The 19229-nt window shown below is 38.2% G+C and overlaps 1 protein-coding gene across 2 annotated transcripts; it reads left to right on the top strand.

Annotated features, from left to right (window-relative positions):
- Positions 1-1840: 1840 nt before the first annotated feature.
- Positions 1841-6434, top strand: LOC143850959 (xyloglucan endotransglucosylase/hydrolase protein 22-like). Of its 2 annotated transcripts, XM_077360257.1 has the most exons (5): positions 1841-2079; positions 3092-3208; positions 3969-4243; positions 5552-5745; positions 5942-6434. In XM_077360257.1, the coding sequence occupies exons 3-5, from the start codon at positions 3983-3985 to the stop codon at positions 6321-6323; spliced, it is 837 nt and encodes a 278-aa protein (XP_077216372.1). In that variant the 5' UTR covers positions 1841-2079; positions 3092-3208; positions 3969-3982; the 3' UTR covers positions 6324-6434. The 2 variants fall into 2 exon arrangements, with proteins under 2 accessions (XP_077216372.1, XP_077216373.1); XM_077360258.1 differs by lacking the exon at positions 3092-3208.
- Positions 6435-19229: the final 12795 nt, after the last annotated feature.

Raw genomic sequence — 19229 nt, 5'->3', positions numbered from 1 at the left:
AACGAGCCAAGCCGAGCCGAGCCTAAATCGGGCTCGGCTCGTTAAGCTTAACGAGCCTGGCGGCTCGGCTCGTTAAAGATTCGAGCCGAGCTTTTTTCGAGCCAAGCTCGAGCGAGCTTCCGAGCCCGAGCCAAAATTGACACCCTTAGGAGAGGGAGATAATTGAGAGGTAGCTGAAAACAGGGAAAAGAAAAACACTATTTAAAATAGAGTTTTTAGTTTCATTATTTTTAAGTAAAAAAAAAAATTCCATGGAATATTAGCTTATTCATTTATGAGAGAGGGGGATGGAAAGTGGGAGAGGGAGATAATTGAGAGGGAATAGATGAGGAGAATGAGAAGTATCTGAAAAACAGGGGAAATAAAATCAGTACTCAAAATAGAGTTTTTTGTTTACCTATTTTTTAGTAAAAAAATTTCCATGGAATATTACTTCATTCAATGACGAGAGATGGGCAAGGAAGAATTGAGAGGGCATGAGTGAAGAGAATGAGAAGTGGCTGAAAAACAGGGAAAAGAAAGACACCACTCAAGACAGAGTTTTTAGTATTCCTTTTTTGTAATTACCTAGCAGTTAGCAGCATCAAGTCCTCTAATATTTCATTGGAAAAAAAATTCATGGTTGCCAAACACGGCCTAAGTTTTTTCCATTTCGATGCTACAATTTCTTATCAATTTACAAGTTAACATTGCTAATGAAAAATGTCAAATAAAGAGCTACAAAAACAGATATTTTATAAGGTGTGTGGGCGTGAAATCTTCAAAAAGTACAGTGGGGGCCCACTTCGCAGGATGATCCAAACCGATCATTTGTTGGGCCCGGACATGGATAGTGGGTGCTCAGAAAATCTTCTCCATAAGATGATCCTAACCCTCTGATTTGGTGAGGTTTAAAACTGTTCTTTATATTGGTCTGATGGGGTTGAGCTTTTGCTAAAAAGTGAAATTAGAATAATCAGCCCGAACCCAACCCCATTTCGATGCTATTGTTTCTTGATAAACTGTTGTTAGATGAACAATATTTTATGATAACATATTGGATTCTTGACATAATCAGTTTCATAATCACAATCATTTTTTTGGGCCTCGTTCATTTAAGATTATGACAACCAATTGTGAGCCTCAAAGTTACATTTAATTTAAAGTCCAATAATAGGTATCGGACTAGATACGAAACTTCTACTCTCGAGCTTTGGGTTTCATGAATATTGTTGGCCATCACAAGTTGGCCTATTGCCCTTCGATCCCATTCTCATGGATGACTCTAGACCATTGAAGAAAAGATGTCCTAAAGATGTTTTTTAAGCCGTTGATTTTTGGGCATCTCAATTTTGATAATTAGATCTATATTCTGCATCAGAATTGGACCCGTACGATCATCCTGAGATGGTCCATCAGATCAATGGTTGTGATCACCCACTACATGTACCACCTATGCATTAGATCACGGTCGGTTAGTCCATAAAGAAGGGATTGTGTAGGGAAGTAATTAATATCCGCGGTCCCTTGTTTTTATAACAACACCGGGTTTCATTGTGTTACAGCTAGTTCTCTAGTTCGTCAGCCAATAAGGAAGTTGATTACCAAAAGTAGCAATGCTTCAGTGGAGAGTAACCACGTTGGGTTCGGATCGGCCCACAGAATAATTTGCACCTGCCGAGCACTTAAAAGTTATTTTCTTTCCTTAATTGCAATGGACACATTAAAAAGGTAAAAGATTACTTGCATGGTTTTAAAAGGTTTCACTTCCGAAACGGGCGAAAAGAATGCGGCGAATCTCCACTCGATGTAACCACCTAATTACCTATTACCTATCTATAAACTTACCTCTCCTCTCTTCTTTCTCTCTGCAAATCCAACATCATTTTTCCCCTTGCCGCCTTCCCGCTCTCTCTACTGTAACTGATCGAATATATGGCATGGCTTCACTGGACCATGACGCATAGGTTCCTTCAATAGAGGTCGTTCCCTCCGGCCCCCATTCTGTTTCTAATATCAATCCCTTAAAAAGGCTCCGTCTTAGTCACCCCCTGCATTTCAACTCGAGACCATAAACTTTACCGGCTGGAGAAAGAGTTGGTTTGTCTTCTTTCTCTCTCTCTCTCTCTCTCTCTCTCTCTCTCTCTCTCTCTCTCTCAATTCGTTGAGCAACCAAACACCTAAAAAATCTAGATAAGAGGCCTTAGCTAAGTAAGTAATTGTTACATATAAGATTCTATATGGTGTGTGCACCAAGAGTCCAAGAACATTCAAAACGTATTGTGGGCCCATTTCATAGGATGATCCAAACCATTCATTTGTTGGGCCACAACATAAATAAGCTGCATCACTGTGAAAATCATCTTAACCCTCCGATTTACAATGGGATTTACTGTTATAGAATACTCTACGGATCATTGGGTTAGGGTCATCCTATGGAAATCAATTACGTGGTGCGGCCTATTTACGTTGTGGCCCAACAAATGAATGGTTTGGATCATCCAATAAAGTGTGCCACATGGTGTTTTTTGAAAAATATTAGGCTTCATATGCACACAACATATAAAATCTTGATTAAATCCCTAACATTCTTGGGCCATGCTATGCATGGGTGTAAAATTGTAGGCCTCACCCATCAAAGATGAGTTGTAAATAGTGAGCCCCTCTACATCAAAATGGAAGATGTAAATTATCGGCTCACCTATCAAAAGATAAAGTATCAAATGGTGAGCCCGACATGAAAAGCAACACTATTGATCGAATGGAATGAAAAGCAACACTCTTATGCAAACTATTTATAGGGTATGAGGAAAGCTCCTTACATCAATATCGTCCAGTTCTTTTTAGTGTTTATTAGGAGTTTTAACTACTTTTTATTGGCTTCTCATACTGTGACAGAAGCAACTTTTATTATTTGTTTTAACCTTCCCCTAATATTAGCTCCTTTTTTTAATCTCTGAACCTAAAATGTCAAACAGTTTTATGGTTTTCCAAAGGCCTATATCTCGTTTCAGTGTTACTACTAGCATCAGTGCATTCTGCAATTTGCCTCTGTAATTTGCCTCCTGTTGTGTGGCTTGATGCATCCTGTCTCTTTGTTCATTGTTAACAGTTATCACAATTGTTCCAAACAGAGGAAGACCTACTAAACTAACTGGTTTATGAAAAGTGATCATCTTAAGTTCTTGCCTGTATTGTAGTTGAGCTCTTCTTGCCACAACAAGAGATTGTGAGTTTCTTTCATCATTGAAAATTGTTTTATTTTTAGTGGTTTCTTGCTAGAATTTTCAAGGAGATTGTTTAACCTCAGTCGACACGAAATGGGACCCCCATAAATCAGCTTTTTTTTTAGTAAGACTCATATAAGCCATTCACAAAAAGGTTAAGGTTAAGGGCTGATTCATCAGCTAAATAACCTCGTTTTTTAGTGGTATCCTGTTGCATCGATCGAGAATGCAAAAAAAAACCCGACCCGACCCGACCCAGCCGGAGAAACTACCTCGGGTAGGGCCGGGTTTATGAATCCTGGGTTTTCTTAAAAGAGACCCTACCCGAGATAGTTTCTCGGGTAGAGTAGGTTATTGGAAAACCCGACCCATCAGACCCGAGTTGCAACCCTAGTTTTGACCGTATAATTGAAATTCAGCAGAATGACAGCAAGAATTCAAATTTTCAGACTTCATGACCATTTCATATGATGCTTTTATGTTTTCCCCATGTCAAAATATCTAGTTTGTTCTCTCTCTCTCTCTCTCTCTCTCTCTCTCTCTCTCTCTCTGTTTTGGCTTAAACCAGAGCCCTCTCTGGATATCCTTTGAAACCCATGTCAGAATATCTAGGACTCACGACTCTCTCACTAACTGTGTTGTCTTTTAGCAATGCCATGTTTTGATAGTTTCACAAAGCACCTTGTCTTTTAGCACTGCTATGTTTTGATAGTTTCACAAAGCATCTTGTCTTTTAGCACTGCCATGTTTTGATAATTTCAGGGAAGGAAGACGAAATGGAGGAATATATCAGCACCCTTTTCCTAGTTTTGCTGCTGTTAAGCTCTCTGGTTGCTGGAAATTTCTACCATGAGGTTGATATTATATGGGGTGGTAGTCGTGGCAAGATACTAAACAAAGGAGATTTGCTGAACTTGTCCATGGACAAGAGTTCTGGGTCCGGTTTTCAGTCAAAAAATCAGTATCTCTTCTGCAAGATCGACATGCAATTGAAGCTCGTTCCGGGGAACTCAGCTGGGACTGCCACCGCCTACTATGTGAGTGTTTATGATCTATTTAGCTTTTTTGTTTGATTTATTCATTGATGAGAGAGGAGCAAGGAGGATGGGAGAGGGTAATAATTGAGAAGGAATAGATGGTAGAATGAGAATCTAAGGAGAATGAGAAGTGGCTGAGAAACAGGGGAAATAAAACAATACTCAAAATAGAGTTTTTTGTTTATCTATTTCTCAGTAAACTTTTTTCCATGGAATATTACTTCATTCACTGACGAGAGAGGGGCAAGGAAGAATTGGGAGGGCATGAGTGAATAGAATGAGAAGTGACTGAAAAACAGGGAAAAGAAAGACACCACTCATTACTCAAGACACAGTTTTTAGTTACCTAGCAGTTAGCAGCATCCAGGCCTCTAATATTTCATTGGAAAAAAATTTCATGGTTGCCAAACATGCCCATTTTTTCCCAATTTCGATGCCTCAGATCTTAAAAAGTTACAAGTTAACATAGCTAATGAAAAAAGTCAAATAAAGAACTACAAAAACCGATATTTTATAAGGTGTGTGGGCGTCAAGTCCATTATTTTTTCCAAAAGTACAGTCGGGGCCCACTTCACAGGATGATCCAAACCGTTCATTTGTTCGGCAACAATGTAAATAGGTTGTACCGCATGATCATATCAATAGGATGATCCTAACATTCAGATCTTTAGAGGGGATGCACGTTAGAGAAAGCTCTTTAGATTGGATAGTTAGGATCATCCTATGCAGATGATATGCAGGGTACAACCTACCTAACAATTGAACAGTTTGGATCAACCTGTGAAGTGGGCTCGTGTAATTTCTCAAAAAATACTGGACTTCATGCGCACTCACCATATAAAATTTCACAAAAACAAGGGTACCTAAACAGTGACCGGCTGTTTTTATGGAAAGAAAAATAAGGGCAGATAAAAGTATATGAAGGCAACTTTTTCAATAATCTAGACCATTTATGCTTTGGCATCCATGTATTTGGCTCCTTTGGGATCTAAAGACAATCCGATAAGCTTGAAATCGGTTTCTTGGCTGTTGATATGCTCATAGGTCAGTAGTATTTTTAGAATATTTGAGTCTTTTCTTTTCCCTCTCTAGTCTTAAGGATAGGGAGGGAGGATGGTAATCATACTTAAATGTATATCATTCTTTTCATTTAATAAACTGGTAGGGGTCCTGCCAAACCCCATTCATTTAATAAACTGGCAGGGTCCCTGCCAAACCCCAGCTTACCTACGAAAAAAAGGTTAATAAAGATAGGAAAATGATATTCTCGCTTCTTTTCTAACATAACTAAACTTGCATATATTGCAGCTAAAATCTGTAGAGCCAAACCGAGACGAGATCGACTTTGAATTCCTTGGCAACCTTAGCGGAGACCCATACATCGTCCAGACAAACATTTTCACCCAAGGAATGGGTATGAAGGAGCAGCGAATTTATCTGTGGTTCGACCCCACCAAAGACTTCCACACCTACTCCATCCTATGGAACCCCCAAAATATAGTGTAAGCTCTCAAATCCCCCTAAACTCACTTAGTTATCATAAACACATTACTGAACATAATTTATCTATGCATCTTATTTTCTTCCCTTAATTGTGTTTAAAATTTTCTTATATATATATATATATATATATATATATATATATATATATATATATATATATATATATATATATATTCTTTGTTTCCTTTCTCGCAGCTTCTCGGTGGATGGCATTCCCATCAGAGAATTCAAGAATTTGGAATCGAGAGGTGTTCCTTTCCCAAAGAACAAACCGATGAGGATGTACGCGAGCATTTGGAATGCCGAAGATTGGGCGACGAGAGGAGGGCGTGTCAAAATCGATTGGTCACAAGCGCCCTTCACTGCTTCCTATAGAAACTATAATGGTAATAATGCTTGTGTGTGGTCTTCGGGCGTATCTTCTTGTACTTCCAACAACCTTGCTTGGCTATCTCAAGGGCTTGATTGGGAAAGCCAAAAGCGGCTAAGATGGGTGCAGAAAAATTACATGATCTACAACTATTGCACCAAGTTGAACACACAAGTCATCCCTCCGGAATGCTCAATTATCTCATAGAGGCATTCGTGATTATTCAATATGTTTAATATATAGAACCACTTTTGTTTTGGTGGACGTAAATAATGTACTTTGATTGATTACTTCAACTTGGCCTCTTTATTTCGTTTATTTTCTTTTCTAATCTCCTTGCTACAAAGTGCCTTGCGTGTATGGATGGTTAGGGATTCCATGCAAAAGCAAGATCGTACATCGGAAAAGCGAATGGATGTAGATGGGTTTATAACGGCTTGAGCACCCTCCACTAAACGGCTAGCTTTTAAGAGTGTGTTCTACCGGCACTACAAGAAGATCGATTAGATTTAAGGGTGTCATTACACCGGCTTAGATTTTCCCTGCGTAATGGTGGCGTTTAGGCATACACCGGCTCTACTGCGGGGAAAAGTTAGGCCAACGTTACGAATGCCGGGAAGGTCATCTTTCGCTCATTAACGCCGGCAGAAAACGCCAGGTATTAACTAGTTGAGTGAGACCACGAACATTTCCTGATGTTCTCGAACACCGCCTAAGGTACAAGTGATGTTTAATAAATACTTTGGCCGGCATTTAGGAACGCTGGGAAATGGTGTATTTGTTAAAAATAAATTAATTAACATATTGGAAACCGAAAACCTGGGACCTTAACATCTGAGATAAATGTAAAGATTATTTCATGCGAAGCTCGACACGTACAACTTCTCAAAAAATGAGCAAATAAAGGACTACAAGATGAACATAGGCATTATCCTTAAACACAACCTAACCAAGTGTGCCTCCTATATGCAGTGAACACTAGTGGAAGAATATCTCATACTAACAGAGGCTGGAGCACTAACGTTGAGTTTCACTTTGTTTTCAGATTATATTTCGAGTCTTGCCCTGGAGTTAGTACAAACACTCACCACAACTACACCCAGAGATAAATATATGCAACGGCATTTCCTCACAAACAAGAAGATGAGCATGTCAACAAGGGAAATAACATTCCATTGATTTTATACGAGTAAGAAGGATTCGGACTTACAAGCATGGTTTTAAATTTCGACCGAAATTTCGGATTTTGGTCGAGACCGACACCGAAATCACAAATACCCGAAACGTTACTTTATTTCGAAATTTCATTTTTTCTGAAATTTCGTCCAAAATTTTAGGAAATTCGACCAAAAATCACGATTTTTAAAATTTTACATTTTCTCGAAACTCTGAGAAAGCCCCTGGACTAAAAAAAAAAGTCGGTGGGGGTCTAACGACTAGTTGACTGTTTGACTTGAAAATGACTGTTTTGCCCTTGAAACGGTCATATGGAGTTGGGACTTCATATATACCCATTCAAAGGGTCCAAAAGACTTGATGAACATGCTCCAACTCTAAAAAACCCTAGAAAACTACTTGCAACCATTTTTGGGTTAATGTTCTCTCACCAACCTCTTGTGCCTTGATTTGAAAAAATGCAAAAGAGAAAGGAAATACATACTACCATTCTAAGTACTCTCTTGAACTTATTTTGAGCCAATTTTCATTTGATCTTCAATGTGGTGCTTGGCTTGCTTTGGGATTTTCAAAGTTGAGCTTCTTTCTTTGACACCTTCCAAGGATGATGCCACCATTTAGTTCAAGCTCATTTGCAAGTTGTTGATCCACAGGCTTTGGCCTTCATGATTTTCCTTGTGTATTCAATGCTTTGAGATGATTGTGATGAGCTTCTCCTTGGTTGATCCTCCAATGTATGGTTTGTCCAAGTATGCTCTAGCTCCTTTGTCTTTTGTTTGGTTTATCTTCAAGCATAGGCCATCTGTGTGTGTTGGTGCTATCATGGATTAACCTGTGAATTTCTTTTCCATAGCACAACACTCAAGGCAAACAATTAGTCCATAAAAGAGTAATCAATTTGTGTTTGTTAATCATCAAAACAAGGTGATTGAATGAACCCATGGGGAACCCTTGGGCTAACATATTTTATTTTACCGAAATTTCGACCGAAATTAAAGAAATTTCGTCGGCTGAAATTTAGGTAATTTCGGAGGAAATTTTGTAATAAATAAAATATTATTTTTCGTCTTTCGTGAAATTTCAAAATTTCAGTCAAAATTTTGCTTTCGGTGAGGTCAAAAACCAGTACCGAAATTAAAACGATGCTTACAAGTTCCCATTAAGTAGTGCTCGAATAGTCTTCCTTTCAAATCGCATTACAAAGGTACATTCATTTCAAAAGTTTGTTAATGAATTTCAGGACTATATTCTACACCTAGGTTATAGACATTATCTGGACGGAAGAAATACAGTGCGTTTTGTGCAAAACAAGACTTGAAAACAACTTACCTTAAAATTAAGGAAATCCATATCCAAGTTATCCACTTAAACTCACTACCTGCTCTCCTTACGATTAGTTAGATTTAACAAGTTCCAACAAAGATATAACATGAATTATAGTGAGACCAAAACTGTTTTTTATACACAATATGGCACCTTACTGTTTTCACCAACTGAGCAATTACAAACAGCCAGCTTTGTATCCAAGTATTTTGACAGTATCTGCACATCAATGCATATTGCTTTATCTGCAAAACAAGGCAAATACACATGTTATCATATCTACAACAGGTTCTAGGATATAGCTACATGCATGTGAATGGACATGCACTTTATTCTGTGTTTTTTATAGTACACTTGTTTTTATGTATTCGAATTTCTGTGCAGACATGATTCCATGGTACTCAACTTTAATAATGAGGACACAAACATGTGGTGATTATCTTAGCATGTGGACTCCCTCCTGTCTATAACTGCTTAAAGAACTCCATATGCCTATCCTTCTCGTTCTGCATGATTTGTTGCAACCTCCGATAATCTCCAATTCATTTCCGATAGATAATCCCCAATTCATTTGAGATTATGATAACCGATGGTGAGTCCCCAAATCGATTGATAGCACACACAAATGCAATTGAACAATTGAAGAACTGCAAATTAAAACTTGGAAAGTGATATCAGCATTACCATGTTTGATATATTCACAAAAGCATCTTGTCTTTTAGTATTTAACGAGCTGCCAAAAGGTTATTACTGTTCCCAAAAAGCTCTCACAAGCCATAGACAAGACGAGTTGGGACCGTGCAACAATTAAAACATGGTTTTACTGATATCATTTCCCTAAAACTACGAGGAATTCTACAAAGTCCAAGTAAGATATCACCGCCAGAATCCAAAAGAATACAAAAATGATTGCCCACAACCAAAAAAACCCAGCAGCTTACTTACAAATCAGAATCAATTGAACAAAAGAAACGCATTCAAAACATGAGAAACTTTTGCATAGCCAAATAAGATTCTGACTGTCTGTACACACTACAGTATTTCTAAGATCATCCCACCTATGTACAATTCCGACTGCCTATACACACTACCATGTAAGTGTTTAGCCCACATTTGCACCTAAAATGTACCTCAACGGAACAGGGTCTCTAGTTTGAAATTTGTTCTTCGAGAAGCATCTCAATGGAACATAGACCACTCAAATGTAATTAGATAACTTGCCTATGTGGATGCTTGCAAGTGTTACACAAGAATTGATTACAAATTGTTCTTACATGGTAGTGTGTACAGGCAGTCGGAAATTTGTTCTCTAGACAGACCACTCAAGTGTAATTAGATAACTTGGCTATGTGGATGCTTGCAAGTGTTACACAAGAATTGATTACAAATTGTAATCACAAATTGTAATCACAAATTGTACCTTCTGGTCATGTATGGGCTGGAACTGGAACAGTTTCCAGAATTTTTTCCCTTGATCTTCATCCACGTTTGGGAGCATCCTTATAGTCCACAGGCTTAATTTTAGCAACTGGCAGCTTGGGATCTACAAAACCAGCATAAGCATGGGATGACAACTGACTAAGGTAATTTTTCTGCACTAATTTTAGAAGCCAAATCATAGCATGGAGATTGCTAGGCAGATGGTACCTACCAAACCCATGTACAATATGTTGGCCAACTGCTTAGTCCTGTGAACAAGAAAAAGGAAATAAGAAAAAATATATGAAAATTTGATATTACATAACTTTAAAGGAACCTTAACTTCATTTCTCTAAGAGATTGGAAAGAAGGAACCTTAACTTCACTTTTCCTTCTGAATTCCAAGCGGAATCTTCATTTGCAAAACACCAAAAATTCATAAATATTAGAACATGTTATCAATACACACAGTGCGTAAAAGCTATAAACCAAAAAATTTGACATTACTTGTCTTTTAAAGCTTGGAAGAATAGATACCATCATGATACCAAATCTCTGTTGGAAAATTTGTCGAGGGTACTGTTGATGATAGAAAACAGAAACTTGTTGCTTCAAGGCGTGATATCACTTTCCTTAAGACAAGATTCGCCCCCACTAGTAGTGTGCAAAGGGGATCCGCGAATTGCCTCCAAGATACAATGAAGCCTAGTAGGGAAGCCCTACTAATGTTTGATGACGCGTAGCACTAGCGGAATCAAACCCGAAATGCCCTTCCGAAATTTCAAGCCTTAGAGAAATCTCTAGATTCTGTTTCTGCAGAAAAAAGTATCTAGAACAGTAAACAAAAGAAAAAACAGTATGTAGAAATACTTGGGGATTTTTGTAGGAGTGTAGAAGAGAGTGTAAAATCAGTCAGAATTACCAATTCGATTTCTATCTTAAATGACTGAAGTTTGCACATTTTTATAGACCATCTGGTGTCTTTTCAGTGTGAAAAACACCTCTACAGGGCACCTTTCCAGAACCCAACTGAACCATTCGGCTTGATGGGCCTGCGAACCATTTGACCCACCCATCCGACCGGTCCACCTTCATCTTGATCCAACGGTGCAGATCAAATCTGGAAAAATTAAAGGCTCAAATCGCTCCTCGCGACGTTGCGTACGTGCGAAGTGCAAAGTGCGCCTAAAAAAGCGCCAATAAAGCGCCACTATGCGCCCTATAGCCCATTGCCCATTGCCCACGCCGCGCGCGCGCGCGCGTGTGCGAACGGTGCGTTGCACCGTCCCGCGGGTCCAACCATGGGTTCAACCCAATGTGCAATCAACAAGAGTTAGAAAAGGTAGTGCTTTATAAGCCCTTCTCTTTCTTTTCTCTCATCCGATGTGGAACTATCTTTTTCAACTACACTTCTACATCCTTTTGTAAAAGCAAATATTTCCAAGAAAACATTTTCTTTTTCCCAAACGCTTTTGATAAAACATTTTCCAAAATACTAAAACATGTAATATACATGATTTTGAAAATGCAAAATCACTAACAATCTCCACCTACAAAATACCGAGCAATCACACAAATTAGAATATGAGCAAGAAGAAAAGGAAAATGGCTGCAATATATTGAAAATCATTTCATAAACCGTTATTTATATAAAGGGAGACAAAGAAAACATAAGAGAGAGACAACCATATGAATTTACAAAATGAATGGAGGAAAACTAGAAAATGCAATGCTCCAAGTTAAAAAGATATCCACTAGATATGCACCTACTCAATTCAACGGTCTAATCAATTGTGCCTCAATAGACTTTTCCTAAAGGATGGCACCATATCCTCCTTGATTTCTTTGAGAGATGAAATCTAATATCAAAGATGTGACAAAAGACAATGTACAAGGTTAGGATTGGCATATAATTAGGAAAAAATTGAATAGAAGAAAATGAAAATTACCTTCTAATCGCGTCTTTGGTTCTACCAAAATTGACAGCTATAGCTTTCATTCATGAAAATATTTTCAAAAACCCATGTAAGAAAATATTTTCACACACATAAGAAAACCCATGCGATGCGCGGGGCGACAATAAAAAGTAAATAGAATTTGAAAATCTTTAGGCCTAATTGCTAGGATAATATGTGCAACTCAAAAAAAAAAATGAAAGAGTGATGAATCTAAAAGGAATTTGGTTTGAGGAGATATGAAGTCAAACTTTAAGCAGTACAATTGAAAAAAAAATACAAAAAACAAAAAGAGGATGATGCACATGTAAAAAGGTCTATCAATCAAAGGTAACTAAAATTTTAAAGCAAAACAATTCACTATATTGAAGATTGCATTTAAAGAAATAGGAGCTCAGCACTGTTCATCCATGTACTTCGTGAAGAAGATTACATAATTTTTTAGAACTGCGGAGGGGAAGAAAAAATACAAAGTAACAAATAAAAAAGTAGAGAAAGTAGAATAGTATTGAACAGGCACATAGATCCACCAGAAGCAAGCCAACCAAGTTGACATAGCAAAAATAATAATAATATTTGTTTTGCTAGCCTAGTAAGCAACTGAAGGATGTGGAGCAGGGAAAAACGTTGCTTGGCAGGCTGCACGAGCAACGAATGGCATGGTCTAATGTGAAGTGGCAGAGAAAGCTCAAAATCCCAAACTTAGATGACAAAACCAACATAACCAATTACCTAAAACATGGAATGAAATTATTCAAATCAGAAGGTGTTCCTTCGATGGCCTCGTCTTCTAAACCATAACATTCTGACCCATCTCCAGTACATGAATATTTTAGCCCCCACACTTCCCAATAGTGCTCCAGAAGAGGGATTTTTTTAGCCTCAACACTTCCCATTAGTGCTCCCACTTGGCCTTGCTCTTGTAGTCGAGTTCTTGAAAGATTGGTCGGCTCACATCAAGGGATGTCAATCAATAAATGAAAATAACTATGCATATGCACATATGTGGAAGAGTAAATATATTGAAAATGACAACGATCACATTAAAATGTGGAATAGTACTTTGCATGATAGACTTTAGCAATGAGACATATAATATTACCATTCAAAAAAATGAGATGTATAATATCAAATCTATTTTAATTTTTTGGTCATGCAGTATAAATGGATGCACTTCATCTTTATCAGTCACAAAGATAGGTGAAAACAACAAATGGTTGAAGCATTAACCATATTAATCTCCAATGTGAAAGTGGATGATATAGCCAAGATGGCTCTAAAGTCTAAACACGGTTGTGTCGTGACCTTGAAGTAGTGACTACCATCATAACTGAATTACGTAAAAGGAAAAATCATGCCCTGTTGGTGAAAGATGATCATGGAAGATACAATTAGCGCCAAAAGCAGGAAAGAAGGTGATAAAATCCTAATCATTAATTTTGTGCAATCCAGTATTTTGTTGTTTTAATCACTGTTTATACATGATGCATTGAGATCTAGTAAGGCCATGTTTGTTTTGGATTTTGAGAACCGAAATTAAGTCCAAAACTAAAATTGATTAGTGGAGTCAAAATTATGTTTAGTTTTGAGTCCAATAATCAGTTCTCATAATCAATCATTAGAAAAAATCAGTTTTTAAAATCCAATGCAAGCAAGGCCTAAATGTGTTTAATACACATCAACAGGATAACGATGTTTCCGCTTGCTAAATGCAAAAAAATTTACAATTCCAAAAATAAATGCATAATTTTGCAAACCTAAGGAACTAAGCCCAGTAATCATGTATGAGACTTTACACTCAAGTTTGAATCATGATTTTAGGAGTAGTAATCCGTATTGCAAATTTGCACCTTCTTACTTGATTTCAACAACAATATTTGAATCAATGGCTTAAATCACAAATCTTAAAATAAATATTCAAGAAACCTATGAAAAAAAACATGTGGATCTCATAAAGGCTAAAGTCATTCTAAGGGAGAACCAAATGGTAGATTCTCCACATCACCCTCAAGGACTCTGAACATACCTGTGTTTCTTGCAATCCCCGCACCAAACTTCGAAACACTAACGGCGAAAAAAATACAACCAACTGAAACAGACTTGAACCATATAAAATGATACTATTGTTTGTTGTCCCACAACCATCTTTGTCATTGAATGTTGTTAGGATCTTGAGTAGCCTAACAAACGTGAAAAATCTAATTAGAACAGTGTCGATTGGAGGAGTGATTCAAATGCCCAAGAAAAAAAAATGCAGGGAGGGGTAATTAAAAATTGTCTAAAAAACAGTGTGGAATAGGAGATAAAGAACAGAGCAGAATTTTGAACTTATAATATAAAAAATTCCAAATAAGCATAGTTTGCATGTCAATTTTTTTGGTTCAAAAAAGAAAAGAAAAAGAAAGAATCCCACCGTATTGGGTGGAATCCATTAGCTTCTCTAATAATAAACTCATTTGCTATATCAATGTAAAGTGTGTATCATCTGAGCTTAAACTTAGGATCTGCATTGTTCCATTTTTCTTCATTTTCGTTTAGCTGTAAGATCAAGAAAACCCCATATTGATAGTTCAATCTAATTAGAGAATTTATATCTTCAACTCAGCATAGATTCGTACTCCATAGAAGTAAACATTTCATACATTTCATTGATCAAGACCTAAAATAAATTTAAAATGGAAATCAAAATACAGAAAAAGGAAAGAAAGAAGATATAAATTGATTAATTAATTGGACTCTGAGTTTGAACTCAGGGTAGATATGTCATTAAGATACAACTGATTTGGGTTCTCAGAATAGGATAAAGTCAATAAATGGATGAATACCCCAAAGAAGAGAGCATATTTTTTAGCTTATAGCATAGTTTACAGATCATTTTTTTTGTTCAAAATCAAAAGAATCCCACCATATTGGGTAGAATCCAATCAGCTTCACTAATAAAATACTCATCTGCTACATGCCTGTATCAATGTCAAGTATCTCACATCTAAGCTAAAACTTTAGATATGCACTGTTCCATTTTTCCTTCAGTATCTTTTAGCTCCCAGATGAAAAAACCTATTTGAGATTAGTTTGAAACAAAAAATGATTTGGAACCACTATACCTTCTATTTAAAGCTCAAGTCTTCAAAATCACTCCTTTAGAAGGTTCCACAACAACAACTGCAATGGCCACAGAAACAACTGCACAACAAATTAGGGACAATACCTAATTTAGGGACAATCCTACACTCCTAATGGAATCTTCAATCCTACGTGTAATCCGTATCAGATGATGTATCACTTAAAAATCCACACCCTCCTTTCCACCTCTCAGCAATGGAAAGAGTAGGGCTGGCAATTTCACCCGAAAAAGCGGGGATCCGCCCCGCCCCGCCCCGTTTGGGGAGGGGATTCCCCGATTTGAAAGGGGAAGGGGAAGGGGAAGGGGATTATAAAAATTCCCCGGTGCGGGGAGGGGAAGGGGAAGGGGATGGAGTTGTCCCCGCCCCGCCCCGCCCCGCCCCGCCCCGCTAATCAATGCCATTTTTTTGTAAATTTTTAAGTGTTTTTTTTAAGGAAAACTACTAGAAACTCTGTGGATCGGCTACAAGATTCCCCCAAACATAAACTTAGCTTGTCTTTTCCTTTTAATTAGCTTCTGAGAGCATTTTGGGAACTATAATAACCTTTTCACAGATGTTGAAATAATAAAGACAAGCTGAGAGCCTGAGACGCTGAGTGTATGCAATTATCAAAAAATCGTAGTGCCAACAAAATTTTAGGGTTGGATTGCAGGTTTTAATTTTCAACAAGAAAAATTTAGCTACTAGAAATTTGTTTCATGTCAGCACTAGACTGAATTGCAGTTAAAGAAATAAGTCATTTGTTGATTTTGTTCTCTTCTCCATTCTCATTTCTCATGCTCATCTGGGGGTTAACATGCTATACAGAATGAACTAATGAACATTATTTTGCGTGTGTGAGCGCCCACTTATGGACTTTTAAAGTTCATTGTGACTACTGAAATAGTTACTTTTTGCACATTGGCTGTCTGTTAGTGAAGGTAATCCTGGTGCTCATTTCCTATTTATCATTCCATAATTTATGCAGAAAATTGCTGAAAGATGAGGTCCTGTTGTTATTTATGTTTGTTGTCTCATCCATGCATTTCTGATTTTGTCCATCTGTTTGTTGATCACATGAATAGAATCATAGCATTCATCACAATATTGTCTGTAATGGACGTAGAAGAAAGAAGCTCTGTTTGCTGGTTTGATTGGGTTCCAAAGAGGGGGCGGGGCGGGGATTTTGTCCCCGAAGGATGCGGGGAGGGGAAGGGGAAGGGGATTAGATATTCCCCGCGGGGAGGGGAGGGGGATTCCCCACCATCCCCGCAGAGGGGAAGGGGAAGGGGAGGGGGAAAATTCCCCGCAGAGGGGAAGGGGAAGGGGACCCCAACATCCGGCCCCGACCCGCCCCGTTGCCACCCCTAGGAAAGAGCTGAAAATCCATCGGATTTCTTTTATCCAATTTCATGGCTTCCATTCATGAATACTAGTTCCTGTTTAATCCAATTTCATGGACTCTAGTTCCTGTTTAATCCAACTTCAGGGCTTTTAGTTCCTGTTTTATCCAGTTTCAAGGTTGGATTCGTGGCATGTCCCTGTTGGGGGTTTTATTGGGTTCTTCTTCTATCTCCATCTTGATGTGCTAATGTTGGGAGATTTATTAATGGGGTTTTCATCCATCTCCAGATTAATAATTGATTTGGAGGTGATTTAGGCATTTTTTTCATGGAAGATACACAATTAAGTTGGGTTCCACACTCAGTTGTACTCTCGGTTTTCATTGCAGCACTCTTATTGTATGAATAATGATATTGTAACCGATAATAGAACCGAACGTGCAACCTAACAAGTTATTAATCTTTTCCTGATTGTTTTGGTTTTTCTTTCCTTAAAATGACAAAACTATCCTGCAATGCTTATGTGGCGTGAACAGATTTGTTGGGTTCCACACTCGGTTGTACTCTCGGTTTCCATAACAGCACTCTGATTGGATAATCCTACTATGAAAATAAAGATAACTTTTAAAAAGAGATATCCTAATCTAAGTTGCTACTCTACCACGGAAACAATCGATCTGACGGCCAGATAATTACTAGATCTGATCTATTCTAACATTTATCTTATGAGCTGTCCATTCGGAACGGCACCAAGATCAAATGTAGGGGTGGCAACGGGGCGGGTCGGGGCCGGATGTTGGGGTCCCCTTCCCCTTCCCCTCTGCGGGGAATTTTCCCCCTCCCCTTCCCCTTCCCCTCTGCGGGGATGGTGGGGAATCCCCCTCCCCTCCCCGCGGGGAATATCTAATCCCCTTCCCCTTCCCCTTCCCCTTCCCCTCCCCGCATCCTTCGGGGACAAAATCCCCGCCCCGCCCCCTCTTTGGAACCCAATCAAACCAGCAAACAGAGCTTCTTTCTTCTACGTCCATTACAGACAATATTGTGATGAATGCTATGATTCTATTCATGTGATCAACAAACAGAGGGACAAAATCAGAAATGCATGGATGAGACAACAAACATAAATAACAACAGGACCTCATCTTTCAGCAATTTTCTGCATAAATTATGGAATGATAAATAGGAAATGAGCACCAGGATTACCTTCATTAACAGACAGCCAATGTGCAAAAAGTAACTATTTCAGTAGTCACAATGAACTTTAAAAGTCCATAAGTGGGCGCTCACACACGCAAAATAATGTTCATTAGTTCATTCTGTATAGCATGTTAACCCCCAGATGAGCATGAGAAATGAGAATGGAGAAGAGAACAAAATCAACAAATGACTTTCTTTAACTGCAATTCAGTCTAGTGCTGACATGAAACAAATTTCTAGTAGCTAAATTTTTCTTGTTGAAAATTAAAACCTGCAATCCAACCCTAAAATTTTGTTGGCACTACGATTTTTTGATAATTGCATACACTCAGCGTCTCAGGCTCTCAGCTTGTCTTTATTATTTCAACATCTGTGAAAAGGTTATTATAGTTCCCAAAATGCTCTCAGAAGCTAATTAAAAAGAAAAGACAAGCTAAGTTTATGTTTGGGGGAATCTTGTAGCCGATCCACAGAGTTTCTAGTAGTTTTCCTTAAAAAAAACACTTAAAAATTTACAAAAAAATGGCATTGATTAGCGGGGCATAGCGGGGCGGGTCGGGGTGGGGCGGGGCGGGGCGGGGACAACTCCATCCCCTTCCCCTTCCCCTCCCCGCACCGGGGAATTTTTATAATCCCCTTCCCCTTCCCCTTCCCCTTTCAAATCGGGGAATCCCCTCCCCAAACGGGGCGGGGCGGGGCGGATCCCCGCTTTTTCGGGTGAAATTGCCAGCCCTAATCAAATGTCATGCTTACCATAAATTCTATAGGACCCAAAATTGCCCTTTTTGCACAGCTATACAGTAAAAATTAGGGTTGCAACTTGGGTTGGGTTTTACTCGACTCGACCTGCAAATAACCTGGGTCGGGTTAAGAAATCATCGGTTATGCGTAGGGTAGGGTTTGGTTTTAAATTGAAACACCCAACCCAATGTTGAGTAGGGTCAGGTTTAAAGAGAAAAAAAAAAACCAAAATCCGAACCCGACCCAACTCATATAGATGTACAATGACTTTCTTAACTATCACTTAAATAACCTTTCTTAAATATCTCTTAAATAACCTGCTAATTATTTTACAATATATTGATATATTTGTCATGTTTGTGATGTGAAAAAATAGTTTCCTTCTAAATTCTTACACTTCATGATATAAATTTAGAGACTCTTGGTTTGAAATTTGCTGTTTTCTATAATCTTTGAAATTAGTCAAAATCCTAGACTAAAAATACAATAACATCCGGGCCGAGATAATTTCTCTGGTAGGGTAGGGTTTTGGAAAACCTGACCTGCCCGACCCAAGTTGCAACCTTAGTAAAATGACTCCGTGCTAGCTGTTCTCGCTATCTTTGAAAATAATTTCATAATGTTGCTTTTATGGGATTTAATTCAATTGGATCTTATCATGGTTTTTGCTATATGAATGGGAGGGGAGACAGGGAAGACAGAGGAGGCATTTGTTTTTAGCTGAGATAGAGTTTTGCTTTAAATAATCAAAGTGGCTGCACAATCACCTATCAACTCGAACCAGTGAGTAACCAAGTTGAATTCTTAATCCAGTTTTCTGAAGTGAACTATATATGAGGAATGCTAAACTCAGAA

Source organism: Tasmannia lanceolata, unplaced genomic scaffold, assembly GCF_043159265.1.
Source record: "Tasmannia lanceolata isolate RefF3 unplaced genomic scaffold, GAP_Taslan_0.1 ptg000018l, whole genome shotgun sequence".
NCBI classification, from domain to species: domain Eukaryota; kingdom Viridiplantae; phylum Streptophyta; class Magnoliopsida; order Canellales; family Winteraceae; genus Tasmannia; species Tasmannia lanceolata.
This window is presented reverse-complemented; position numbering and strand designations above follow the sequence as displayed.